The sequence below is a fragment of the Mastomys coucha genome, unplaced genomic scaffold (assembly GCF_008632895.1).
Source record: "Mastomys coucha isolate ucsf_1 unplaced genomic scaffold, UCSF_Mcou_1 pScaffold3, whole genome shotgun sequence".
NCBI lineage: Eukaryota > Metazoa > Chordata > Mammalia > Rodentia > Muridae > Mastomys > Mastomys coucha.
The window spans coordinates 57,608,949-57,636,841 of NW_022196909.1; the positions used below are offsets into that span (position 1 = coordinate 57,608,949).

The window sequence follows — 27,893 nt, forward strand, 5'->3', positions numbered from 1 at the left end:
TGTACACCATGTATCTTAGGCTGCCTTCAAACTGATCCTTCTGCCTTTAGATGCCCAGTTCAGGGATTACAGACACATGCTGCTATGTCCCACTACGGTAGATGTTTATGTATAAAAAGTTACTTTATGTTTAATTCCCTGTCTCTGTCTGTCTGTCTGTCTGTCTGTCTGTCTGTCTGTCTGTCTGTCTCTGTGTGTATGGGGTAGGAGTGTATACATGGGTGCAGTGCCCTCAAAGGACAGAAGAAGATGTAAGAATCTCGGAGCTGGAGTTACAAGTGGGTTTGAGCCACTGGACATAGATGCTAGAACTCGAGGCCTCTTCGAGAGCAGTCTGAACCAATCCTCTAGCCTCCCAGTTACATGTTCTTAAACAAGGCCCCATTGTACTGGAACAGTTGGATGTGTGCTCAGTTGACAGAGAAGACACTGGTCTTAGAATGTGCATATTACTTAGCCAAGGCTGTGTCAAGTCCACTAAAGTCTTCATTTGTGGTTTCTGGTTCTCTGAATTTCATGAAGTCATCATTTTGTGTGTGTGTGTGTGTAGTTCTGATTTATTTTATTGCCGTTGTATTTAGTAGTAACAATGATTCTTTTGCTTTCATTAGTTTGCTTTCAAAAGCAGTTCTTGGGGACAATTTGTAGCACTACAAAGAGCAATCTTTCTTTTGCTGTGCATTCAGAAGCTAACCTATTGTCAAAAGACTCATGTTATTTGGTTGTTTGTTTATTCTTTCTCTCTCTCTCTCTCTCTCTCTCTCTCTCTCTCTCTCTCTCTCTCTCTCTCTGTGTGTGTGTGTTGCTAGGAATCTAATCCAGCACCGAATGCATGCTAGACCAGTGTTCTGCCAGCAATCCACATCTTTCCTCCATAAAATAGAGTTTACAGTGGTGTCAAGCTATCCCCATGATGGGCTGTGTATGCCAATTACTTATGGTAGATGACTCATTTATCTGACCCAGCATAGCAGAAAAGCTTCCTTCTAGAGCACGCTTACATATACTTTTATTTTCTTTTATCTCTGGCACAGGTATTGACATCTTGAAGCTCGTCGCAGCCCAGGTGGGAAGCCAGTGGAAGGACATCTATCAGTTTCTTTGCAATGCCAGCGAGAGGGAGGTGGCTGCCTTCTCCAATGGATACACTGCAGACCATGAACGGGCCTATGCCGCTCTGCAGCACTGGACCATCCGTGGCCCTGAGGCCAGCCTCGCCCAGCTCATCAGTGCTTTGCGCCAGCACCGCCGCAATGATGTGGTAGAGAAGATTCGTGGGCTGATGGAAGATACTACGCAGGTAATGTGAGCCTTCCATGGTTGTGCTTTGCTATTAATCTATTTGTCCTAGAACTTCACACTTAAGCAGGTATGCTTGCAAGGAAAAACAGCTGATATTTGGTGTTTGGGTAAGCATGGGCATGCACAAGCACACACACACACACACACACACACACACACACACACACAGAGGCACACACTAGAAGCATACCTCTATTCTTTAGGGCAGAGGTCTTCAGTGGCTGTGTTTTACAGTCATCATGGGACTTCTGACGTTGTTTGATGCTTGGAACCCCACTGTACACCTGTCAGACAGAATCCCTAAGGGGGGCATTGTGAATCGTCTGTTTTTTAGTCTTCCTAGGTGATTCCAGTATGGAGTATGTTCCAGAATCAGGCTATGCATTCAAAACTATTCTTTGTCAAAACTAGCTTAAAACCTCATTTTGCTTTTCACGTTTTGAATAAAATCAAATACGGAATCTTTCCTCTTCCAGAGGGTGTGCACACACTCAGGTGAGCTATCTGGCTTAGTTAAGGAGGCCTTCCTTGCTTGGTCTTACCTCCTGAGAATTCAGTGGTACCAAGAGCAACTGGTAAGAGGACTAACCCGCCTTGGTTATTTAACCACTTTTGTCAGATGGGAAACTGAGGACGTTCTAGGCGTATACGTTACTGGTGAGCACCAGTTTTTGAGCCAAACAACCCTGAATCTGAATCCGGGCTCTAACACTTGTTAGAGGAGTGATCAAAGATAGGTTACATCCAGTTTTTTTTGACAGTGATCACATTTGCAAGCCTTCTTTATAGGTTGTCTTAGTTAGGCTTTTACTGCTGTGAACAGACACCACGATCAATGCAAGTCTTATAAAGGACAACATTTAATTAGGGATGGCTTACAGGTCCATTCTGTTATCATCAAGGCAGGAGCATGGCAGCATCCAGGCAGGCATGGTGCAGGCAGAGCTGAGAGTTCTACATCCTCATCTGAAGGCTGCTAGCAGAATACTGACTTCCAGGCAGCTAGGACAAGGGTATTAAAGCCCATGCCCATGGTGACACACATACTCCAACAAGGCTACACTTCCTAATAGTGCCACTCCCTGGGTCAAGCATATACAAGCCATCCCAATGTGTATGTGTATCTCATCTGCATGTATGTGTGTTGCCATCGGAGGCCAGAAGACAATGTAGGGTCCCCTCGAGCTGGAGTCACAAATGGTTGTGAGCTTCTGTGTGGGTGCTGGGAGTCAAACCCAGGTCCTTTGCAAGAACAGCCAGTGTTTTTAAACCACTAAGCCACCTCTGTGGCTCTGTGCTGTGGAATTTTAAGAGTTAACTTTTGAGGACCACTGTACACAGCTACAGCTAGGCTTTTACATAGATGAATTTAGAAAAGCAAAAGGAATATTTATCCTCCATCTAAATAAGGTGCTTACAGTTAAAATAGAGGGAGGGCAGAGAAAAATCTGCTTTCCTGATTGTTGGCTTTAGGGGGAGGGACTGGCCCACAGCAGACTGAAGATGGATTCGGCTGTTTGGAAGTGAACTTCTTGGTCTCCTTGACCACACTGAGGAGGAAGATAGTGCAAATTAGGCCCCATTAGAACTTGGTTATCCCAAATCTGTGATGGTCCCAAAAGGATAAGAGATGACTGTGGCTAGACATGGTGGGGCATGCCTCTGATCCATCCAACACTTGGAAGGCTGAGGCAGGTGGATCTCAGTGAGTTCAGGGCCAGCCAGGTCTACGGAGTGAGTTCCAGGACAGCCAGAGAGCTACATAGTGAGGCCCTGTCTCAAAATAACCACCCCCCCAAACATAAAAAAAAAAACAAACAAACTAAACCAAACCAAACAACAACAAAACAAAAAACCCAACAAAACAAACAAACAAAACCCAAACTAACTAAAATAAAATAAATAAAAAGAGATGACTGGTATGCAATGGAACAATTAATAACCTAAGAGGCATAAGAAATTTATAAGAGTGAATTAAAACACAAAGTGTCTCTTCTAGTGTGCTAAAATCTTATGCACACTTCTTTCTCTCATCTCTTCAGTACAAAAAAGAAAAAGAAAAAAAGAAAATCCAACTACTTCTTCCTCCCTTCCCTTTCCTTCCTTCTTTCCTTCCTTCCTTCTTTCCTTCCTTTCTTCCTTCCTTCCTTTCTTTCTTTCTTTCTTTCTTTCTTTCTTTCTTTCTTTCTTTCTTTCTTTCTTTCTTTCTTCCTTCCTTCCGTATTTTGAGAGACCGTGTTCTCAGGCACCCTGTAGCTCCCAGCTTGTTTTTCCTGTAGCCTGGGTTTTATGAAGCATGCCTGGAGGGCAATACTAAACTCCTTATCGCATGTTTTAGTAATGTGCATCATTGTATTGCAACATTCTGGGTCCTGTTCTTACTCTAATTTCAGGAGCCAACAAGCCTGATTCCTGGCTGCCAGTTCTAAACAACTGCACAGTATGGAATAATCCGCCATCCATAGCTTCTCTCTGAGATTTGTTGAATCAAGTTAGAGACTCAGAAAGCAGGGGGCATAATTAAGCCTCGCTCTTCACATTTTCTGGTGGAATTGCTTTTCCTGTGTTTTGTGGCACTACTAAGGACTTGGGACTTTGCCCCAGGAGTTAATGGACTCTTAATGCGTAAAAATGACTCATTTTTAAAGGCTAATGTTTCTTCCCTTCGTGAGGCTGAGAACACCTACCTTATGCTGCTATTCAGATGGGTTGGCATTAGTGTGGCTTTTAGTTACTGCTCGCCAGACCAGCTGGTCCTGTGTGAACCATGGTGGTCATCGTTAAGGCCCTCCTGAGGCTGGCTCGTTCTTCACCCGAGATGTGAAGTGCATCTTGCAGGAGATTTCTTCTGCAAAGGTTAATGTCTAAAGCGGAACAAGATCCTTCAGAACTGTGTCCTTTCTTCCAGGCATGTGCATTTGGGAGAAGTAGCTAAGCAGCGAGTGGGATGATAGTTGGAGGGGAATGGGATTTTGACGGATCTATTCAAATTCTTTTAAAAAGTGTGTGTGTGTGTGTGTGTGTGTGTGTGTGTGTCTGTGTCCTCACCCAAGAAATCAAAATTATAGAAAGTCGTAAGATGCTCAACGTTGGTGCTGGCAATTGAACTCAGTCCTTTTTGTCAGCAAGTGTGCCGTCCCTCTAGTACTTCTCCCACAAACAAAGTTATTAAACAAACAAACAAAAGGGTAATACTCTTTTGCGCACACAAACACACACCCCTTATTTTAAATGAATACCACGAGGACTATGGCATCCATACTTAAACTACAAAGTATGTTATGAATGTGTACTTTTCACTTGGTGTCAGAAAACATTAATCCTACTTATCTATCTCTTACATTTTGCTTTCATTGTTAAAGATTTTAGGCTGCTGGGGATGTATTTCAGTGGGTAGAGTAATATGCATCGTATTCAGGAAGCTCTGGGTTCCATCTCCAGACCTGCATACACCAGACAGTGTAAGTAGTACATGTCTTGTAATCACAGAACTCCAGAGATAGAGGTAGGAGGATCAGGAGTTCACGATCATCCTCCATTATAGGAAGAGTTTGTGAGGCCAGCCTGGGATATTCTATCTAACTACCTGGGCCATTCTTCTTTATTTAAACAACACTTTCAGTTTGGGGTCACACAGTACCAAATAAATAAGCAGATAACTAATAAAAAATATTATTTTACCACAGTTTTGAGGGATAGCTAGGAATTAGAAGGTTGGCTTCCCAGTTACTTTTTTTGATATCGTTTCATTTATTTTATGTGTATGAGTACATTGTAGCTGTACAGATGGCCGTGAGCCATCATGTGGCTGCTGGGAATTGAACTCAGGACCTCTGGTTGCTCCGGCCCCGCTTGCTCTGGCGTAATACACTGTAGCTATCTTCAGACACACCAGAAGAGGGTGTCAGATCTCATTGTGGATGGTTGTAAGCCACCATGTGATTGCTGGGATCCGAACTCAGGACCTTCGGAAGAGGAGTCAGTGCTCTTACCCGCTGAGCCATCTTGCCAGCTCCTCTTTTGGTATCTTTAGTGCTTGGGTTTATGCTTCTCCTCCTGGAACAGCAAGTAGATGAAGCAGATTTTATTTTGAAATCTCCATTTTGTAAGAATTTATGAGCACAGTAGGATGCCAAGCACTTTGGGCCCTACAGATGTGTAAGGCACAGTGAACGAAGTCAAAGAGAGCTTACAGTTGAATTATGAAAGCAACTCCACACAGACCTGTGTAATCCAAGAGAGCGAGTCCAGGAGGATGGAGGACTAATGTACTGGCTGTTCTTGAAAGCAGCCATTAAGACTCCAGGAACAACAGGAGAGTGGAGATTGACAAGCTGCCGAATTCCTTGGGGGGTATACTCAGTTTGAAGACCCTGGGGAAACCACTGTGCTTCTCTGCCTCAGTTTCCTTGCAACAAAACATGCTGCTTGTGGTTGCTTTGGGAATGAGTGTGGCGTGGCCGCCAGAAAGCAGTTCATGTATTGTTTATTTCTTTTTTAGACATAATGACTTCCCGGCTTATTCCTAACCAGCTCCAACTCACATACATAATGGACCTTTTAAATCCTCAAGGCTGGGGGTCACAAAATTTTGGACGGGGAGGCCCACCAGGTTTCCAGGCTTCTGGGAGTGGATGGTCTGCCGAGGCGGAGAGTTGCGGGGGCGGTGGGGGAGTGGGGGGGTGGGGGGTGGGGCTCAAGTGCCCAAGAACTAGAAAATCCAGCTAACTGTAAGGATTTATTCCTTCCTGCCTGAGCCAGGGCTGCCTGGAATGTTTTCCTTTGCAAGAAAACAAAGGTGTGTCTGAAGACAATGCTTTCTTCCAGTTCCTGGCTCTCAAGAGCAATGACATTGGCTAGCTGGATCTCTAGGTTTTCTCTTTAACCTATGTTTTCTTCTTTTCCCTCCTTTGACTTTTAACCCTTTGTGAATACAGATAGGCTTAGTGAGTGCCGTATTTGTTTTCTGTTCATTTTATTTACAACCCCTTTCCCTCTGGTGGGGTAAAGAGGGCCTTGAATTCCCACGCAAATTGAACAGGATTCCCGAAAGTCCTGGGTGCACTGACATTCAAGGTCTTAATCTATTTAAACCTAGTAAATGGTACCTTGTTGGTCATGCTCTGGGATACACAAAACAAGGTGTGAGATCTATGGCTAGTGGTGAGGTTCTGGAACAATCTGACAACTTGGTTTGAGTACCAACACCTTTAGTTTCATTCTGACTTTTTTTTTCTTTTCTTAAATCAGATCTCACCATGTTACTTTGTCTTTCCTAGAACTTAGAAGGTAGAAGTAGGCAGATCTGTGAGTTTGAGGCCAACCTGGTCTACATATTGAGTTCCAGGACAGTCAGAACTATATAGAGAGAGACCCTGTTTTAAAACAACAATTTTTTTTTTTTTACACTAAGGGGTTGGAGAGATGTCTTAGCAATTAATAGCCCCAGCTGCTTTTGTGGAGAATCTGGGTTAAGTTCCCAGCACCCCATGCAGGCTTACTCTATCTCCAACTCTTGTTTTAGAGGTGTCTGATGCCCTCTTTTGGCATCTTTGGGCATAAGGCATACATACATACATACATACATACATACATCATACATACATACATGAAGGTAAATGTTCATATCCATAAAATAAAACTAAGTAGATACAACAGAAAGTTAAGTGCAGTCAAACATCCCCATGATCCTTAGGGGGTTAATGTAGGAGAGCTGTAAATTTCAGAGTAACCTGGGCTAACACAGCAAGATTCTGTAGAAAGTAGAAAAAAATAAAGGGGGACAGGGAAGACATAAAGAGGAAGAGAAGGAGGGAGGAGGAGAGAGAGAGAGGCAGAATTTTCATTGACTTCAGCTGCTTGCCAAGAGTGGTGTGGTGCAGGGCTCTTACCGTCACACTCTCTGCCCAGTGAGATAAGGTAGGTGAGGCCACACTGTCATCTAACAGCCTTGGAACTCAGCAGATTTTGCTGTTCTTTACTTGAATGTTTCCTTGTCTTTAGGGAATTTTTAGACTTTGCCATACCACAGTGGAGACCCACCCCTCTCAGGATGGGAGGGGTTGGCCACGCTTCTGTTGTCTTTCTTCCCCTTTTCTCCAACCTCCTTCCACCCCTCCCTTCAGTCTTGTATAGTAGCCTTTGTGCTAGGTACTGGGTGGCATTGCTCTGCTCTAGCAGCTGGGAGAATCCCAATTGCTAGCGAAGGAGTGGGCTTCTCTGCTGAGATAGCACACACAGCTCCTGGCGTTTTTTGGCCGCCAAGCTGCAGGGTGCAGCAGCTGTCCATATCCATGGGTCTGACTGGGACTAGTAATTTTCAGAACTGTTGTGAAAGCAAGTTGGCATAAATACCAGCTGTACATCTCAGTTGGCTTTTGGTGATTCAAGTGAGGTCTGTTTTTATGTTGTTAATTTTCTAGAAAATAGACCCTATTGTCCTTAGGCCTAAAGACCAAACGTGCATGGATCTGGCCCCTGCTCTTTGCTGTGTCACTACGGCATAGAGGGTCATTTAAGGATACGTTACTTGATCACAGCATGCCTGTGGGCTCTGGGGGAACTTCCAGGGTAGTAAGAGGACAGTCGCTGAGGGCCTGCTGACATCTTCAGGCTCAGGGGTGTCTCATGTTGCTGGTTATGGGGCCCAAAGGAGACATATGTGTGAAGAGACTTAAGATGTTTGGTGGCATTTCAGGCTGATTCACTTATTACTAAGTCCCAGAATCTCAGCTGAAGATGGTGACACACCTGTGCTACTAGCACAAGACGCTGAAACAGGAGGATTGCTAAGAGTTTGAGGCCAGCCTGTGTTACAAAGTTCAGCCAGAGTACACAGTAAGAATCTGTCAAACAAACAAACAAACAAAACAAGAACCAAAGATGCTCTATAGTTACAATGGCCCTGTGATGCGCTAGCTGCTTGCCTGGCGCTAGGTGAAGAAAAGTGGTCCCTGCCTCTCAAAGCATCCCTCTCCAGGATAAAGGGTTGGTAATTACAATTCACAGACATGAGCAGATGTTCCATTGGAAATGTGTGTGAGAGCTTACAGCATCAGGGGGTATTCTTACTCTAGACATGCCCAGGACACTGACCCTGATGCATCCCTGTGTGTTTTAAAGGACAGGATCGTGCTTTCACTCAGAGCAGCCCTTTGGTTTTCTTCTCTGTTGTTTGCAGCAGTCAGCCTCACCTGCCTGTGCGCAGGAGGGCCTTCTCAACCCCGCGCACCTTTGCAAACAACGAGGGTTTTCTTACATTCTGTTTTACGTGGCTCAGTAGTAACAGTTTATACTTTACCGAAACTTTGGACTGGTCTATAGTAAGGAAGACACAGGAGTGAGGTTCTAATGAGCCCCCCCCCCCATCAAATGCAGGGCTTCAGACTTCAATAACAGATAATGGGGAGTGGCAGATTGGAGCTTCTCCTGGTCAGAGTTGAGTTTTGTTTTCTCCACTCGATGTGCGAATGTGGGCAAGCCCAATTCTGTCTCCATGCTTCAGTTTCTTCCAGACAGCTTTGAACCAAAAGCTCTTCTGAACCAGAAGGGTGTGAAGACCCAGTCCTGTGCTTCACATGGATCTTAACGACGTGGATCTTAGTGGCTCCTCTGTTTTCTTTTAGGCCAGTGGTTCTCAACCTGTGTGTCACGCCCCCTTTGGGGGTGTTGAATGACCCTTTCACAAGGGTCGCCTAAGACCATCTGCTAATCAGATATTTACATTACGATTCATAACAGTAACAAAATTATAGTTATGAAGTAGTAAGGAATATAATTTTATGGGTGCAGGTCACCACAACATAAGGAATTATATTATTATTTTATTACATGTTATATTAAATATTAATATATTATTATAACATTAATAATATAAAATCATGTTATGCAATATGAATGTTATTAATTATAATTCTTATATAATATACTACATTAAATATTACATATGAAGATTAACTTTGTAATATAATTATGTTACTATTAAAGGGTCACAGCATTAGGAAGGTTGGGAACCACTGCTTTAGTGTAATGAACTAATAACTGTGAAGCAAAGGAGAGTAGACCAGCATCTGCTGAGAATCCATCTACCACATTTAGAACTTTTTTTTTTCCAAGACAGGGTTTCTTTGTGTAGCCCTAGCTGTCCTGGAATTTGTAAACGAGGCTAGCCTCAAACTCATGGAGAGTCAGCAGCTTCTCAACTGCTGGCATTAAAGGCATGCACTACCACCTGGCTCAGAAATCGTCTTGATACACTATTTGCCTCACACACTGGTGAGGCACACACCACACATGCACACACCACACAGGCACACACCATACACGCGCACTGTATAACTACTATGATTATTTTATTGTTGTCACTGTTGCAAAGGGCAGGGCGGTTTTACACAGGCACTTTATTTAGTAAACATTAATCTCATGTTCCTTATGTGTTGAGCCCCATAACTGGCACCAAGGCATGGCCCAGAAAGTAGCAAAGGACAGACAACCAGGGGTGTTGTCATGCTTCTAAGAAGGTCAGGTATGGGGAAAACATTTTTAAAAATATATTCTCTGAAACTGCTATGAAGAGATTGAAGGTTTTAAAAATCTTTTCCATTTTTTCTTAACTCCTCTGGAGACCCTGACTCAGTATTCCAAACGGGCTAAGCCTATTATTGACGGTATTTTTCATCTTTTTAATGCATACCCTCACCAGCTTTCTCCATCAATTACCAGAACAGGAAAACACATTTTATTCTATTGTTTCAAAGCCCAAACACACAAGGGGATAATCTGACAGTTCCAGCTTGGCCAGGCTTCTCCACCCCGTGTTTCTAGACTGTCCCCTAGTCTGTCATGACCTCAAGTCCTCACTAACCAGTCACTACTAGCTCGTGAGAAAATGGCCTGTGTGCAGGTACTGTGCAGCTGTTTTGACTTCAACATTTTCCTTGAAGGACAGACAAACATCGCTTTTGATTTTCCTATTAAAAATTGTCACCAGGGAAACATCCTCTTACCTCCAGTCGGACTCAGGAAGCGTGGAACCGCCTATCATTAAAGTAAATCATTGCCAAAAACATGGGGTGGAGGGGTATATTTTTGTGTATTTATAATCCCGTCTTTGGTGGAGTGTTCCTAAAAATGGCAAAGAACAGGGAAGATGCGCACAAGTCTTTCTAAAAGTCTAATCCTGGATCACTTGGCATACACTACAGTGAGATCTGCCACCCTCCCCACACCCCTCGTAGAGATGTCGTAGTTAGTTTGTCTTTTGAAATGCATAGTGTTCGGTGTTCTAACCTGAGCAGATAAACACAGCTAGGGGAGATTGTCTACAGCACAGGACGAATTTCCTCAAAAAAGTAATTCGTAGAAAGTAAAAAAAAAGAGTCAGTGGGTATTAGACAGGAAGCTGAGGACCTGTAACATATGCAGAACTTTACCCTCAAGACTGGCAGACAGGAAAGGCACCTTGCCTTTTGCTTTCAGAAAATGAACAAACAAACAAAAAAATCAAAACCAGAAATCTTTCCCTTCTACACACTTAGACATCCAGAGAGATGCAAACCCTAGACACTCACTGCCTGTGATGTTTGCTATCCCAAGAGTAGGAGTCACACAAATGCCAGCGCAGGTAAGTGTCTACATGTTTATCAGAGAAGTTATCACGAACCTCAAGGACAGCATGGGTGGAGGCTGTTTGTCCTGTGTACATACAGACTTGAGGAACAGTTCACAGGAAATTGCTCACACACTGGATAACCTCGTGGGAACAGGGCCTAGTGGCTGAAACCTTGAAGTCTGAGAGGGTACTGTCAGGCTTGAAACCAGGTGTGTTGAGGTTATAACAGCACAAATTCATTGAATGTATTAAGCGATACTAATTTAATCAAATCTGTCAGGCTCAAAAAACCTAACTGAGGGCCCCTGAGGTGCCTCAGTGGGTAAAGGCACTTGCTTGTCAAACTTGGCTACCCGGGTTCTATCCCTACTCTGTGGAAGGAGAGATCCAACAACACCTAAGTGACCTCCGACCTCAACACATACACATACACACACACACACAATAAATAGATAGGTGTGATATGTTTTAAACAATAAAATATAAGGAGAAATCTTTTAAAAAAATTTACTTGAGCCAAGCATGGTGGCGAATAGTTTTAATCCCAGCACTCAGGAAGCAGAGGCAGGCAGATCTCTGTAAGTTCAGGACCAGCCTGGTATATGTATACACACACACACACACACACACACACACACACACACACACACACACACACACACGCGCACGCACGCACACGCACATACGCGCGAGCACACACTCATATATAGTGTGGTCTAGTGCAGCAAAGGCTGTATAGAGAGGCTCTGTCTCAAGAAACAAAACAAAAACTTACTAACAAAGACTATCTTGAGTCTTTTTACGGTCAAGGCATTATTTCCTGTGAAATTGCTTTCCATTCTTCGGGTCCTCAGACAAGCTTTTTAAAAGTTTATGCAACGTGTTTTCGTGTTTAAAACTGCACTGAGGGAAACCCCGGCTTCTAAAGAGCATGATCTCCCAGGATCCCTACTGTGCTGAGCTTGGCTATAATATTCTAAGACGTGAGTGGGTTCCCGTTCACAACCAAGAAAGCCCGCTTACTCTCTTCCTTACTTCCTTTATTTTTTGAGAAAGCTCTCCCGTGAGTCAACTCCGGGCTGCAAAGGCAGTGCCACTGCTGTCGGCAGCCTGGACAGCTTACAGACACCCGCCCCAGCAGCTGGGCGGGGCACTCCCTCCCGCCCTCCGGAGCCAGCTGGTTCTTACCAGCTTTGGCTGCTTTTGAAGCACGTCTTGTGGCTTCCCGCAGCTTTCCATCTGCGCACCCGGGGAAATGAAGAGTTCTTTTGCTTGGGGCAAAGATTGAGGGTTCACACTTGGACGTAGCTAAATCTTTGGGCTCCCCCCGCCTTTTTTTTTTTTTTGAAATTAACTCTCAGGAATGAATGGTCAGAACTCTTGGATGCCGTGGAGAGGAAACAGTACAGTAACTACCTTGATTTGGAATTAGGGGTTTTAAGATGCGATCTACCCTGGCTAATTAATCCGTGGCTAACTTATGCAGTCTTCAGAAAGACTTCAGTTGTAGTAAAAGCCTAACTGGTTGTCTCGGCCTCAACTAATCAAGGTGGGAGGAAATGACTCTTCAAATAATCTCCCAGTGGCCTCAGGCATGGGCTAGCCAGGTTAGCATTGAGTTTCTCTCCACGATGGAGAAGGTCATGCTGGATTTTGCTTTAGCTCCCAGATTCCCTGTCCATTCATCGATGTTTCTTCTGTGGCTTGGCCCTGGAGTTCCCGGGGAGGTCCACCTTGGCTTCTGTTCCTGCGCCTACTTCCATCCCATGACCTTCCGTGACCCTAGGGAGAGTTAGACAGTGGAGGGCCTGTGCTGTCTGCCTGCTAATTGGTGATTTAGACTGGAAGTGTTAGTGAGCACAGTTTCTTCCTTACGCAATAAACACACCTCTTTGCGTGCCTCCTGAGGTCTGCACCAGGATGGTGAAGAGGAAAGAAGAAAAGAAGTGGCTTGTCAAGAATTATTTTTATTTCAACATACTTGCTTTATCTCTGTGTATGTGGCTATTTCCAATCCATTATCCCATGTCTGTGACTCCCAATATCAAATAACCAACCACCGTTTCCTGAAAGGTTTGGGAATCAACATCATGACATTTCCATCTGTCGGAAAAACAAATCCTGGGAGGTGATAGCTGTGAAGGTGACGCACGCTCTCCTTTAATCCCAGCACTCAGCAGGCAGAGGCAGGCAGATCTCTGAGTTCAAGGCCAGCCTGGTCTACAGAGCAAGTTCCAGGAGAGCTAGCGCTGAGAAACCCTGTTTCAAAAAGTAAATTGTTCAGTACATTTGATTTATTTTAGGTAGGACTCCTTGTTCTGAATTCACACTTCCGAAGGATAATTTAGAAGGTAGTATCAGGGCTAGAGAGATGGTGTCATGGGTCAGAGAGCTTATTATTTTAGCAGAGGACCTGAATCTGAGTCCTAGTACCAACATCAGGCAGCATACAGTTGTCTGTAACTTCAGCTCCAAGGGATCTGACACCCTCTGAACACACCCACACACACACCCACATACCATATACATATACACATACACCACACACACACACACACACACACCACAAACACCACAACACACACACGCACCACAACACACACACAAACCACAAACACCACAACACACACACACACACACACACGCATAAACACCACAACACACACATACACATAAACACCACAACACACACACACAACATACACACACATGCACCACAACACACACACACACACACAAACACCACAATACACACACACACACACACACAAACACCACAATACACACACATAAACACCACAACACATACACAAATAAATGATATAAATACTTTTAAAAATTACTGTCTCCTCTCATTTAACATTTAAAGGAACCCTGCCCTCCTTTTAATGAAGCCAATGTGTTTTTTTGTCATTTCTTTTTTTTTGAGATTATGATATTACATCATTTCCCCCTTTACCTTTACCTTCCTCCAAACCTTCCCATATACCCTTTCTTCCCCTCTTTCAAATGTATCACCTTTTTATATATACATATATATGTATATATGTATATATGTATATATGTGTATATGTATATATAAAAGATTGTTAAGAAATCATTGTATCAGGCATTCAGTCTGTGAACTTGGGAATGAATAGATTCAGATAAAATTTTTATGATCTGGCTTATCTGAAATCCTAGAAGCACATAGACTTAAATTCATTTTTAAAATTAATGTGTACGCATGTTTTGTCTGTATTTGAGTATATGAATTACAAGCATGGCTGGTTCCTATGGAGGTCAGAAAAAAGTATGGAATCACCCAAAACTGGAGTAACAGAGGCTTGTATGCCAACGTGTGCCGGGAATTGAACTCAGGTCCTCTCTACAAGAGCGACAAATGTTCTTTACCCACTGAGCCATCTCTCCATCCCTGGATTTAACTTCTTTATTGCTTTATCATCTGAATTCTTGTTCTCTAACATAAGGACCAGTGGATTCAATAGTCAGGTATTATTACAAAATACTGACCTGGCAAGAAAGATGGGCTCAAGCTGAAATTCCTCCACGGATCTGCAGATGGTCTGAAATGTAATTTCATATTCATTATTTGTGAAGCTGGGAAGGTGGGGGGAAACAGGCTTGAGATAATATCACACCCCCCATCTGCTTGTCATTTATACTCCTTTGTGGCTGGAGTTCCCTTGAGATAAACCTTTAGTGGAAATTCTATTTGCTTGTTTTTCTTATCTGGTCCATCACTGGTCTGCTGGGGTCTGAACTACTTTCAAATAGAAAACAAATTTTTGGTCTCAGCCAAAGTGTGTGGTATTTAAAGACTCCCTCATCCACCCTTCCATGCTAGGGCAGCTGTGCAGCTGGAGGGTAAGACCATCAAGTTCCGAGTTCCATACCCTGGCAGCCCCTGCCACTTCCACTGCCCAGAGGCCAGGGCAACTTTTTGTGCTTGTGTACTGTTTGTGATGAGTTTATGGGGTTCAGCCTCTCTAAGCACTGTGGGTTCCCATTCTTCAGCAATGGATTACAGACAGCTTGGATGGAACCATCTTGGCAGTCTATGACTGCCGGCTTTTCTTCTTTCTTCTCCATCTCCTACTCTTTTCAAAGATAGGGTCTTTTAGTTCCGGCTCTTCTTAAGCTTACCCTTGAACTACTGACCCTCCTGCCTCCACCTGGTGGTATGTGCCACCATGCCCAGTTTTATGTGGTGGTGAGTATTGAACTCGGGGGCTTGGTGCATGCTAGACAAGTATACTACTAACTGAGCTCCATCCCCAGCCCTGGGTGTGACTTAAAGTCCCTTCTTACTTATGGGATCTAGGTGGCAAGCTACTCAACTCATGGAATAGCAATTAGTTTCATTTGGGATTAGCTGAGGACACTCTTGAAACCATTAATAAAATTACAATTTTTTTTCCCACAAGCAAGCTGAAAACTTCTCTTCAGTGGAAAGGGTGGCTTTTGTGTATGAGGAATTTCCTTAGAGGTCACTAGGCATCCATAGCTATGTCCTGGGGAAGAGAGTATGGTGATATCCATCTGATATCCATCTGGGGGATGTCAGGGGCTAAGGGGTTAAGTTGAACCATTTTAGCAGGCTGGCAAGGAGCATTCAGGCTGCATAATTAATACTTCACTTCAGCGGATCACTGATGAATCACAGTTGTTAATTCGTTTTGTGAATACAGATTGTGTAACCACAGGGAGATCGTAATTGGGTGGTAACTCACAATAGCTCTGGTAAGCCTTAGTTGAATGAACTAAGTGGGGATAACTTGGCCAAGAGAGATAAAGACATTTGTTTGTGTGTGCGCTCGCGCAAGTGTGCATGTGCGTGTGTGTGTGTGTGTGTGTGTGTGTGTGTGTGTGTGTGTGTGTGATGTGTGTATAGCAGGGAGGTGGCTAAAAGAATGAAATGGTAATAATAAAACAAGCAGTATGTAAGACATTTGGTATAGAAGCAATTTAGAGGTAACCCAACCTAGGCTTTTTAGTTGAGAAATAAACATGGGAGCTGGTCAGCAGAGGGAAGTGGTCGTTCTAAGGGCACCCAGCTGGTAAAGGAGACTTGTGATTTTTCTGAGACTTTGGAGAATTTTTAATTTTATTTAATTTCTTGAGCATTTAAATGTGAGGAACAGGAAATGCACCCTGAGGAAGGACTAGGGAGGTCAGGACCGACTGGGGCAAAGGACACTCAGGGCTGCTGCCAGGTTGCAAAGCTGACAAGTCAAAATCTTACTTGATTTCAACCCCACATTTGTTCATGGCTCACTATCCCAGAAGCCAAGAAACACTGCACTGTCCCAGTTTGCCTTCTCTGGAAAGGCCAGCCATGATTTTCCAGCATCATCGTAGCAGTGGCAGTTTCCAGTTGAGTTGAGAACCCAGAGTGGGTCCTTCAACTTGGAACTGGGAGGGTTGAGAAGGACTCAGTAGACATGGGCCAAGAAGGTGGCCGCCATGTTCCAGTGTAGCTTAGATGCACTGTCACCATCCCTAGAGCCCAGAGATCGTCAGGCCCCAGACTCTGCTGTATTTACCCAATCCATTTCGATGACTCTTTGTCTTCCATGTTTCTTATAGTCTGAAAGGAAATCACAACAACCATGGGGCGGGAGGGCTGACTCAGCTGTAAGGTACGGGTGGCTGTTTATCTACCCTCCCTGCCACTTTGGATTAATAAGCATCTGGAAGTACTAAGCGTACCTGTTTGGAGACTAATCAAGGAGAGCACCAAGGACTCTGTGGGCCAAAGAAAACAGCATGCTCTGGAAGTGCACTCAATAGAACTGTTATGGTTTGCGCTGCCTAGAGAGCCTTTCTTCCCTTCGCCTTGTCCCTCCTCTTTCCAGCTGCCTCTCCGCCTCTACCTTCTTTCTCTCATTGGCTCCTGTTTCTCTCCTCTCACAGCTTTCAAGCAAAAAGGAGTCATGCTTTTCTAGTCTTTCTGGAGGTGCAACAAACATCTGGAGGATCCATTTCCTTTCTGGACCTGTTTTCTCAGAATCCTTTCTTCTAGGTCTTAGAAGGCTCCTCTCTTCTGTCAGCTGGGGTTGTTTGAGCGGTCTGGATCCGTGAACACTTCCCAAAAGTACAGAGGGCCTGAGCTGCAGAGACACGATGCCAGCAGTCTTGTTCTCTAGCCCAATATAAATACAAGTTTCCACAGCCACAGTAGCTTCAAATTAGCGGAAGGGAAATATACTTATCAGTGGGGATGCTTTTAAAAATAACACGCTTTGTTTTTCTATTAGAAAATTAATATGCCCCCACAGAGAATTTGGACAGCCCAAAGATGCTTAGTGGATAAATTAAGTTACTCTAGTTTGTGGTTATTTTTACAAAGTTTGTGCATTTTTTTAAGGAAGATGAGGCTCTCTGCTGAGGAAATCTGGTTTTCTTTTTCTGGTATCTTCTCTGGCTGGGAATGTGGTTCAGTTGGCAGAGTAGTTGTCTAATATGCACAGGGCCATGTTTTTGATACCCCATCACTTCATAATACAGGATGTAGACTCAAGAGGATCAGGAGTTCAAGGCCATCCTCCGCTGCATAGTGAGTTAGAAGCCAGCCTGGGATATATGAGATTGTGTCTTACAAACAAACAAACAAACAACCAACAAACAAACACAAGTATCTTCTCTCTTAAATAATATTGTCATCTTAATATTGATGTTCTTTATTACTATAAACTCAAAATGCCAAATCATGGACTTTTTTTTATAATTAATAGAGTCATTATTTTATTCCACACAGCCTGATGATCCAGTTTACTGTTAGAGATATTCCAGGAGACACAATACCTGATACAGGGTTGTAAAGCAGCTCTGGGAATTGTTGAAAATATTAGGTAAAAGGGGGAAAGACATTTCTATGAGCTTACATGGAAAACCCAAATAAATTTCAGATAGATTCAGAATGCAGCCAGGCACCCAAAGCCAGAGAGTAGATTTTTAGAAGGATGCTTGCTTGCCATGCACACTCTGCCTTTAGCCATACTGCCTAGGAAGCTCCACTGCGGAGACATTCTCTGAGGCACCTTCTAGTCGCCTGACTTTAACTACACGGGCATCAGCTCAGCACCTTGTGCAATCATTCTGGAAATCTCGTACTTACTTCCCGACTTCTAGCAAAGTTACTGGGAAAATAAAGATGAAAAAATTTAAATGAGCACAGGAAATAGGTGGGTGGGACTTCTTTGTTGGCATGAATTTGTGGGTGGGAAGTTCTTTTTTTTTTCTCCTAAGAACAGTGTGCTATATTGATGGACCATGTCAACCAGCGTAATGTCCCTGAGAACCAGAATGTAGACAAGTACTCTTTGTCAACTGGGGGGCACAAAGGAGGATGTTGGCATGCTTTCAGGGCATTTAATTCAATATGCTCTATGCCAGGGCCTATTGAATTAAAACTCAAAGCATATGCATAACTCTTATCTGGGGATCAGAAGGCCCCCTCTGGGGATGCATGTTAACCACTTCTGGCACCTACTCTGGATTCACAACCAGCTGTGGGCAGTGGTTTACGGGAACGTCCAGCTAGAATGTCAGCAGTGTGCAGGAACTGGTGGCCTCTGCAGCTCAGTCATTAAGAGTTGCAAAAGGGAGCGGGCATGTCTGCTTTGTAATGTGATCGTTTAAAATCTGAGTCAGTGTTTTGTCTGGAGAGGCTGACAGCCTTTCACTTGAAGGCTTGCGAGAATGACTGGTGCTCTCAAGGTGGTCATCAATAGCTTCGAGAGTGTATGTGGTCTTCTCAGCTGTGTGACTGGCCATCTGCTCCCTAAAGATTCATCCATGCTTGGTGTATTAGTTGTTTTTTCCTCATTGCTGTGACCAAATACCTAGCAAGAAACAATAGAAGATCCCCTTATAGGACCTTGGAGCAGCTGGTCACACCACCTCCCCAGCAAGGAAACAGAGAAATGGATGTCAGCACTCGGCTTTACTTATTTAAAATAAATAAAAAAGTATTTATTTTATTTTAATTAAAATAAATTTATTTATTTATATATTTATTTAAAATAATTTTATTTATATGTCTATGTGTGAATACATGCATACCACATGTGTGAAGGTGTCTGTGAGGACCAGAGGAGGGCATTGGATCCTCTGGAGCTGCGATTTTTAGGCATTTGTGTCTACCAGGGACTGAACTGTGGTCTTCTGCAAGGGCGGAGTGTTCTTAACTGCTGAGCCATCTTCCTAGCCCTATGGTCTCTTTTTTCTTTGGCCTGGTATTCCAACCAGCAGTGGAATAGCTCTTACATTCCAAGTGAGTCTTTCCACCTTCACAAGCATTCCCAAAGGTGGCTGTTAGGTGATTGCAGAGCTTGTCAACCAGACAATTAGTATTAACCATGATGCCTGGGAAGCCAGAAAAAGCATAAGGTCAATGGGCTAGAGGGTGACATAAGTGCCCAATGCAATTGTGAAGCATTTCTTAAAAGAAAGGGCAGAGTGGAGAGATCAAATGGATTGGACATGAACTCTGGCTTTCTCCTTCCCCCTTTCTCTTCCTCTCTCTTCTCTCTTTCAAAGGAGAACAGGACCGCAATCATACCAGGCAGCCTGAAATCCACGAGACTACTCCTAAACTCAGGTGCCATTCTGCCTCCATGTTGGCCTTCCATGTTGCTAGGCATGAACCACCAGGCCTCGCCTAGAGATCTATCTGCCTTAATTGTAGTCCAGGACCACTGCCAAGGCAGGGGTCCTGGACTGCATAATAAAAGCCACACTAGAATTCTTACATGCACTGCTCTCTGCTTCTTGCCTTTGGGTGTCATGGGACCAACTCCCAGCAGGATGGACTGTGTGCCTTGACCTGGGAGCTGAACTGGGATAAGCCCTTCCTTCATGAAGTCGTTTACGTTGGAGTATTGACCACATCCATGAGGAAAAGAACTAAATAAGTGCATACACGTGCTCCTTTAGTTTTTGCTTATAATTTTTAGAGAGGTGTCTTGTCGGGTTCCTTAAGTTGGCACCAACTTTACCATTTACAGAGTAGCTGAGATTACAGGTATACATCGCCTTACAGGTCTCCCCATTTTTAATATTACAGTATTTGCGCTCGTGGTGTGTTTTGTGTATGTGTGTGTGTGTGTGGGGGGGGGTAGACAGTGTGGTTTTGTTGTTGTTGGGTTTTGTTGTTTTGTTTTTTAGGGTTTTTTTGTGGGGGAGGGAGATAAAAATTTTGTTCGCCCAGGCTATTTTCAAACCCCAAATTGGTCTGTCACCACACCTGGCTTCACATGGACTCTGAAAGGGTTTAAGAATTTGTTGGAGCAGGATGGGATGGTTCACATCCTTATCTTTCCAGCACTCAGGAGGTGGAGGCAGGTGGAATTCTGTGAGTTCAAAGCTAGCTTACGATACATGGTAAGACACTGTCTAAAGTGTATATGTGTTTAATAATGTCACAGCAAATAAGAAATACACACAAATGGAAGAATTAAAAAAACATTAAACAGAACAAAAGTGTTAAAGAAGCAGGGTTTAATTTCATTTTGTTTGTATATAGTTTTGATTTTATATAATAAAATTATTATTTTTTTTCTTTCCTCAGTTGGAAACTGACAAACTGGCTCTCCCCATGAGCCCCAGTCCACTTAGCCCGAGCCCCATTCCCAGTCCTAACGTGAAACTTGAGAATTCCACTCTGCTGACAGTGGAGCCCTCCCCGCTGGACAAGAATAAGGGTTTCTTCGTGGACGAGTCAGAGCCCCTTCTGCGCTGCGACTCCACATCCAGTGGCTCCTCAGCACTGAGCAGGAATGGCTCCTTTATTACCAAAGGTACCCACCTCTGGGAGGCCTGGGGTCATCTCCCTGGCCACTTCCACAGCCTGGTTGTAGCTGAGCCAATTGAATGACCTGTTCAGGAAGACCTCCAAGATAAAAGTGTCCTCCAGGGAGCCACAGCACTGATTAGCATGGATACACCTAGAAACTCTTGACAGCTGTGTCCCATCCAGAGCCAGCTTTGATACATGCCTATTAGCGTCTATCCTTGGGATACTATCAAGTGTGTGCTTTGGGAGACATCTGATGAAAGACAATGTAGCTGATTTGCAGAATTATATACCACACTTGCTAAGTCTAAGGATGAAGATTGTAACCATCTGGAGAGCCAGAAGTAGTTCTAGTGTTTAGAATTGATCCTAAAATTCACTCTAAGCTAGACTGCACATATTTTCAGCATAATGGAGTAGGGGGCTGGGGCTGCTTGTCTAGCAGGCATGAAGCCCAGCAGACACAAAGAACGGTGTGGCGGCACTCAGTTGGTATTTTAGCACTTGAGAAAATAAGAAATTCAAAGTCAGCTGGGTATGATGGTAGACTCCTTTAATCCCAGCACTTAAGAAAAAGAGGCAGGCAGATCTCTCTGAGTTCGAGGCCAGCCTGGGGCTACGTAATGAGATTGTCTCAAAAGAAAAAAAAAATCAGAGGAAACACTCAGTCAACCTCAGCTACATAGTGAGTTTGAGGATAGCCCGAGATACAGAAGCTATTTTAAAAAACATAAATTCAAATAATTATAAATTGTTGAATAATCTGTCAGCTTTGTTTTGAGACAGGATCTTCTAATGTATCCTTAGCTAGCCTGGGAATTATGTACATCAGGTTGGCCAGGAATCTGCTATCATCCTCCTGTCTCTGCCTCCCCTGAATGCTGGGATTCTAAGTGGGCCACCTCACACAGCCTTGATAGTAAGGTAGTGAATTTGATTACACACACAGTACCGATGACAGGGTTTTGTCAGAGGTTTCCTGGTTTTTAGGCAACTCTTAATTACATCTTAGTGAAAAGTAATAGATTTATTCTGTATTTCATTTTTAAGATACTTCCTGTTTCATAGACATAAAGTATATACATGTATAAGTATAGACATATATTTAAAGTAATTCATTTTATATACTTATATATACTTTATTGTGATTTATTAATTACAATTTATAATATATTTTAATATTTAATATATCTTTCTATTTTAATTTATATTATAATAAATTTAATTTATTTTAAAGGAAATATTTGGTGATTATAATAGACGTTTCTCTTCTGCACTACCCAGAGTGACCCAAGAAACACCATTTTCTCATTTCAAGGGCCTTTAGTCTCTGAGTGTTTTGCTTTTGAAGCATTGCTTTACTAGGGCTGGAGACACACTCAGTGGTTAAGAGCTCTTGCTGCTAATACAGAGGACCTGGGTTCAGTTCCCAGAACCCACAAGATGGCTCATAAACCTCCTGTAACTGCAGAGGATTTGGCAGCCTCTTCTGGTCTCCTTGGACACTGCCTGCATATATTATGCACACAAACTCATTCAGGCACAAACACATATGCACATAAATTTAAAAATCTTTAATATATATATATGTATATATATATATATTTTAAGTATTACAATGCAGCTGTAAGTAAAGAGAAGCGGAGTATGTTGGCTTGGGACTTTTGTTTATAAGTGTGGCAGGACTTCTGAGTTTTTGAGGAATTTAGACTCCATTTAAAGACATGGCAAGTGTTATATCATTAACACATCAAGAATCCATTCTATTACGACATGAACGCGGCCAATGTGGGCTGGAACGGTTCCACCTTCGCTTGAGTCCTGGCCTCACTTACCTGGACCACTATTCTTTGAGCCTCGCTGCATGCAGTGTTCTGTGTTTATCTACTCATAACAATGCCCACCCATGGTTTATCTACTCATAGATGTTTATGTGTTTGTCTACTCGTAGCAATGGTCAGGAGAAATGAATGGTTTAAGAAACAAAAACTAACAACAACAAAAAAGAATCCGTTCTAGTGTGCTGGAGAGATAGCTCAGAGGTTAAGAGCACATATTGATTTTACAGAGGGCCTAATTCCCAGAATCCACATTGGGTGGCTTACAAGCACCCGTACATAACTCCATTTCTAGGAGATCTAACGCCCCTGGCATCAGACATACTTACATTCATATGCATGCACAGATACATAATATACACATCATTTTAAAATAAGATTAAAATCAAAAGAATTCGTTCAGGTAGATTCTTGTTTCATTTCTATTAAGCAGATCTTTTTCTGTTTTCTGTTTGCTTGTTTTGCATTTTTTTGTTTGTTGTTGTTTTATGAGCCGGGTCTCATGTAACCCATGCTGGAAGATGGTGTTGAACTCCTGATCTTCCTGCCTCTACCCCTAAGTGCTGGGATTGCAGAATTGGGCCACCACATCCCTGCAAATCCTGTTTTCTGTTCTTATGGGCCATGCTAATAAAGAGGCTTGTGTTGTCCCTCACTCACCCTGGGGGAAACCTACTAGGCCCAGAGTGCAGGCAGCTCCTCAACTGCTCCTCCAATCCCTCTCATCCCTCTTTCCTTTTCTTTGGCTTGTTCCCTGCAGAAAAGAAGGACACAGTGTTGCGGCAGGTCCGCCTGGACCCCTGTGACTTGCAGCCTATCTTTGATGACATGCTGCACATCCTGAATCCCGAGGAGCTGCGGGTAATTGAAGAGATCCCCCAGGCTGAGGACAAACTGGACCGTCTCTTCGAGATCATCGGGGTCAAGAGCCAAGAAGCCAGCCAGACCCTCTTGGACTCTGTGTACAGCCATCTTCCTGACCTATTGTAGAACACAGGGGCACTGCATTCTGGGAATCAACCTACTGGCGGGGTGATTTCACTTCATTTCTGATTTTTGTGTTTTGGTGTGCGCGTGTATGTATGTGTTTAACAGAGTATATGGCCGGTGCTTGAGTTTGGGATTCTTCCTTCTTCCCTTTCTTTCTTGCTTTCTTGCTTTCTTTTTTTCTTTCTTCCTTTCTTTCTTTCCTTCTCCTTGAAAGTGAATGTATAAAGCCTTTACAATGTATAACTGTTGGAAAATGCCCACCACTAAAGATTTTTTTTTATGTTCCATATATTCTCCATTTTTGCCTTCTTATATATCTTCAACACTATTCTGTGCACTTTAAAAACTTAACATAAACGCAGTGTGACTTTTCCCATATGCTGGGTTCCGAGACTTTCAACTTCTTAAAAACATAATGACATCTTGCGACTTCTAGAAGTAGACATAAGTCTTTCAACCTCCACACCTACTTTTTTTTTCTGTTTTAATTATTGTTACTATTTGTCACATTGTTTGTCCTTTACAAGCGTTCTTGAGGACAGAGGGACTCGACGACCCTGTTGATGACTGTAACTCTATTCGGCTTTGAGTCGCCTTCCTCGTGTCTTGTTATATAGTCCATATCCATGGCTGAAACTTGATCACACTATCGCTGACGGTATGGTTTTCATCTGGACACCATACACTGCTTGATAACTTGTGCTCCTCTTAACACCACTATGCTCTGGGCTGCAGAATGAAATCCTTAAGTCACCAGGACTTGCTCTTTCAGTGGCTTGACACCTGGGCCACCAAAGAACTCGATCTTCATCTTTTAAGAACACCTCTGCCGCACCTTGGAAAGCCAACCTTAAGTGCCAAGTGGCACTTTATGCCCAGCTTTGCTTTGAAAGATACCTTTCTGATTTTTTATTCTTCTCTCTCTCTCTCTCTTTCTTTTTTTAAATACACATAGTCAATAGATCCAGTCTGCCCTCAAGGTCTTGCTGGGTTTTCTTCATCATCCAATCACTTGCATCAAAAATGGCTGCAGCTGTAAGAACTCTTGTCTGATAAATTTGCAACTATGCTCTCATTTATCAACCTGCCCTCTGATGCTCAGGCGCCAGACTCTAATGCAAAGGTAGAAGTCGACTGCCTTTGTGTGGGCAGGCTTAGCGGTGAGGAACTGATATTGGAAAAATGCCTTCAAGTATACTAATTTATTAATAAATATTAGGTGTTTGTTACCTGTGTGGCTTTGGTGTATTTACCACTTAACTTTCCCCTTCGCCTCTGCTCAGGTTCTAGTCCTGGTCATCTCTTGGGGAAGAATGTATGTTCTGAAACCCTCCTCCTGTCCAATGTGTAAATCATGCAAATTAGCAGAAGTCCCTTTTGGAGAGGTACGTGGAGGTTCAGCGCACGTGGCTCTGATAAGAACTGCCCAGCCTTTCCCAGTCTTTCCCAGTTAAACCTTAGGTTTGTATTGTAACAAGTTACCTGGAGGACGATCCGCACACATTCACCGGCTTCTAGCCAAAACCTCAGTGTCCCTGACAACTCCAGAGGGCTTTCTCAGCAGTGAGGCAGATGTGGTCTCGTGTTGGTGGGATATCTCAAGCTCCCTGCAGGTTTCCCTGGGCTTGGGGCCCCACCTCGGCAGAATTCCAATGACCCAACGCTAGCAACTTTAACTTCCTCTTTTGGTGAGAACCTGGAAGTGGATACTGTGCGCACTGTAACCTCCTCCCACCACCACCCCACTCCCCGTGTCAAGAACTGGGAGTGTCTTCCGGTTTCGCTCATCTTTGTGTGGCAGCCTTCAAGAAGATCATCCTAGTTTCCCTTCCCTCTTGTTGGTGCATGCCTTTAGTCCATCGGAAGAGAGAGGCAGGAGGATCTCTAAGATTGAAACCAGCCGGGGAGTTCCAGGACAGCCAGGACTACCCTGACTTAAAAAAATAAAAAAAGAATTATGTCACACACACACACACACACACAGAGAGAGAGAGAGAGAGAGAGAGAGAGAGAGAGAGAGAGAGAGAGAGAGAGAGAGGGAGAGAACAAACAAGAATGGGTCAGTTATGATGGGGAATAAAACAGATTTTGTCAAGTTCTCATTGTGTCAGAAGATTTAGAACTAAGGCATACAATCCATTTATTAATTACTAGTATGTTTAAGTTTATTAGTAATTTGGTAATGTTTTTATTAATAACCCAAATTTGTGGTTTTATATTTTACAAAATGTAAAATATAAAGTTTTATTACTTTATTGGATTTTTTTTTCTTTTTGGTTTTTTCAAGACAGGATTTCTCTGTGTTAGCCCTGCCTGTCCTGGAACTCACTCTATAGACCAGTGTTGAACTCAGAAATCCCCCTGCCTCTGCCTCCCAAGTGCTGGGATTAAAGGTGTGCGCCACCACTGCCCGACGTGTATTGGATCTTTATATTTGTCTTATCAAACAGGTTCCTATTATTGTGCCCATTTTACAGATGAAATTAGGCTTGTAAAGCTAAGTATGTGAGACAGTTTCTTAACACTAGAACAGAGTACCTGAAAAGAGTTCCTCTTTAAGGGGAGAAACATTTATCTTAACTCATGCTTTCCAAGGTTTTAAGCCCACAGTTGGCTGGCTCCATTGCCTTTGGTTATGGCAAGGCAGAAACATGGTGAGAAGATACAACAGTGCAAAGTTGCTTACCTCCTGTCGGCCACCAAGCAGAGAGATACAGGCAGGGTCTTGGGACAGGAAAATTCTTCAGTGGCACAGGTCTAGTGACCTTCTTCTAGCTAGGACTCGCTACCTTATAGTCTATTCGGCTATGAATTCATCTATGGCCGAACATACCGCCTGCTAAAGCCCAAACCTCCAATACATGAGCCTTTGTGGGAACACTTAACATCCGAAGCATAACACCAAGTAATGTGTTTAAGACCTCACTGAGAAGTTTACAAGGTTAGGCTTGAATCCATGTTGTGTGTGTTTGGGGGAGAAGGGTGGAAGGAGTGCTTGTAATCTAAGACTATTCATTCTCTTTAAGACCATTGACCAGAAACCCATTGCCAGCTGAAACAGTGGGCAGAAACACGGCAGTGAAATTTGTCTGGGCTATGAGTAAAGTTCAAATGCAAGTTAACGTAAGTGCAGAGGTAGACATGAGAACTAAACATTAGCATTATATTGTGATCCCATGATGGGTAGCTTTTCAAGAAGACAATGCACTGTCAGCTACTTTAGTAAAGTAACCAGAGTCAAGTGTGATGGCACATGCCTGGAACCCAGAACTCAGTTACAGGGTGGAAGATCAAAGCCTTAGGATCAGCCTGGGGAGAGGGCTCAGTCAGTACACCATCTGCCACACAAGTCTGAGACCCTTTGGATACCTGGCACACCTACAGTCTCTGTTTTGGGCAGACAGAGACAGGAGGATCCCTGGGGCTTGCTGGCTGGCAAACACGGCGTTCAGGCAAGTCACTCCTCAAAAAATGAGATGTAAAATGGTGGAAGAAGTCATCCAATATCCAACTGCAGCCTCTGCATATGTGTACACAAGGGCATACACACACACACACACACACACACACACACATACACACAGAGGGGGGTGAGGAGGAAGAGGAGGAAGAAGAAGAGGAAGAGGAGGAATTCAAGATTAGCCTGGGCTACATAGTAAGACCCTGTCTCAAAACTGCCATTTGGTAGCTCATTTGGTAGAGTGTTTGTCTTGTATACATGAAGCCTTGAGGTTTGATCAACAGCACTGCAGAAACTGGGTGTGATGTTGCATGTCTCCAAATCCTGTCACGCCAGAGGTGAAGGCAGGAAAGAAGTTCAAAGTTATCTTTGGATGTATATAGCAAGTTGGAGACCAGCCTGGGACATATGAGATGCTGTAAAAACAAACAAAACAACTGTAACAAAAGACCAACATAAAATACTAAAACATGTGACTTTCTGGTCAAAGCTAACGATAGCACCATTTGTACCACAGAAAGGTCTGCTCTGGTTCGGGCTTCTTCCTCTGAGGAGTATAGACAGCTGAACCGGAAGGCTGCTAGTGTGAGGGTGGAGGACAGACAGCTGAACCGGAAGGCTGCTAGTGTGAGGGTGGAGGACAGACAGCTGAACCAGAAGGCTGCTAGTGTGAGGGTGGAGGACAGACAGCTGAACCGGAAGGCTGCTAGTGTGAGGGTGGAGGACACAGGAGGGCAACCAGAAGAAGCAACTGTTGGGAGATCCAAGACATGTACGCAGGCAGGAAGAGGACTCTGCTCACAGATTTGAAGGACTAAGGAGGTGACTATTATGGAGTTTGTGACCCCTGGGAGAAGACCAGAGACTTGATCCAATTGTAATGAAAAGATTTGT

At 43.5% G+C, this 27,893-nt stretch overlaps 1 protein-coding gene across 3 annotated transcripts in view; it reads left to right on the forward strand.

Moving 5' to 3' along the window:
• Positions 1 to 24,772, forward strand: part of Tnfrsf21 (TNF receptor superfamily member 21) — a 76,042-nt gene extending 51,270 nt beyond the window's left edge. For all 3 annotated transcript variants that reach the window (XM_031346807.1, XM_031346808.1, XM_031346806.1), the window contains exons 4-6: positions 1,035 to 1,300; positions 20,487 to 20,715; positions 23,310 to 24,772. In XM_031346807.1, the coding sequence (XP_031202667.1) occupies positions 1,035 to 1,300; positions 20,487 to 20,715; positions 23,310 to 23,539 (725 nt within the window). In that variant the 3' untranslated portion in view covers positions 23,540 to 24,772. The remainder of the gene's footprint in view (positions 1 to 1,034; positions 1,301 to 20,486; positions 20,716 to 23,309) is intronic.
• Positions 24,773 to 27,893: the final 3,121 nt, after the last annotated feature.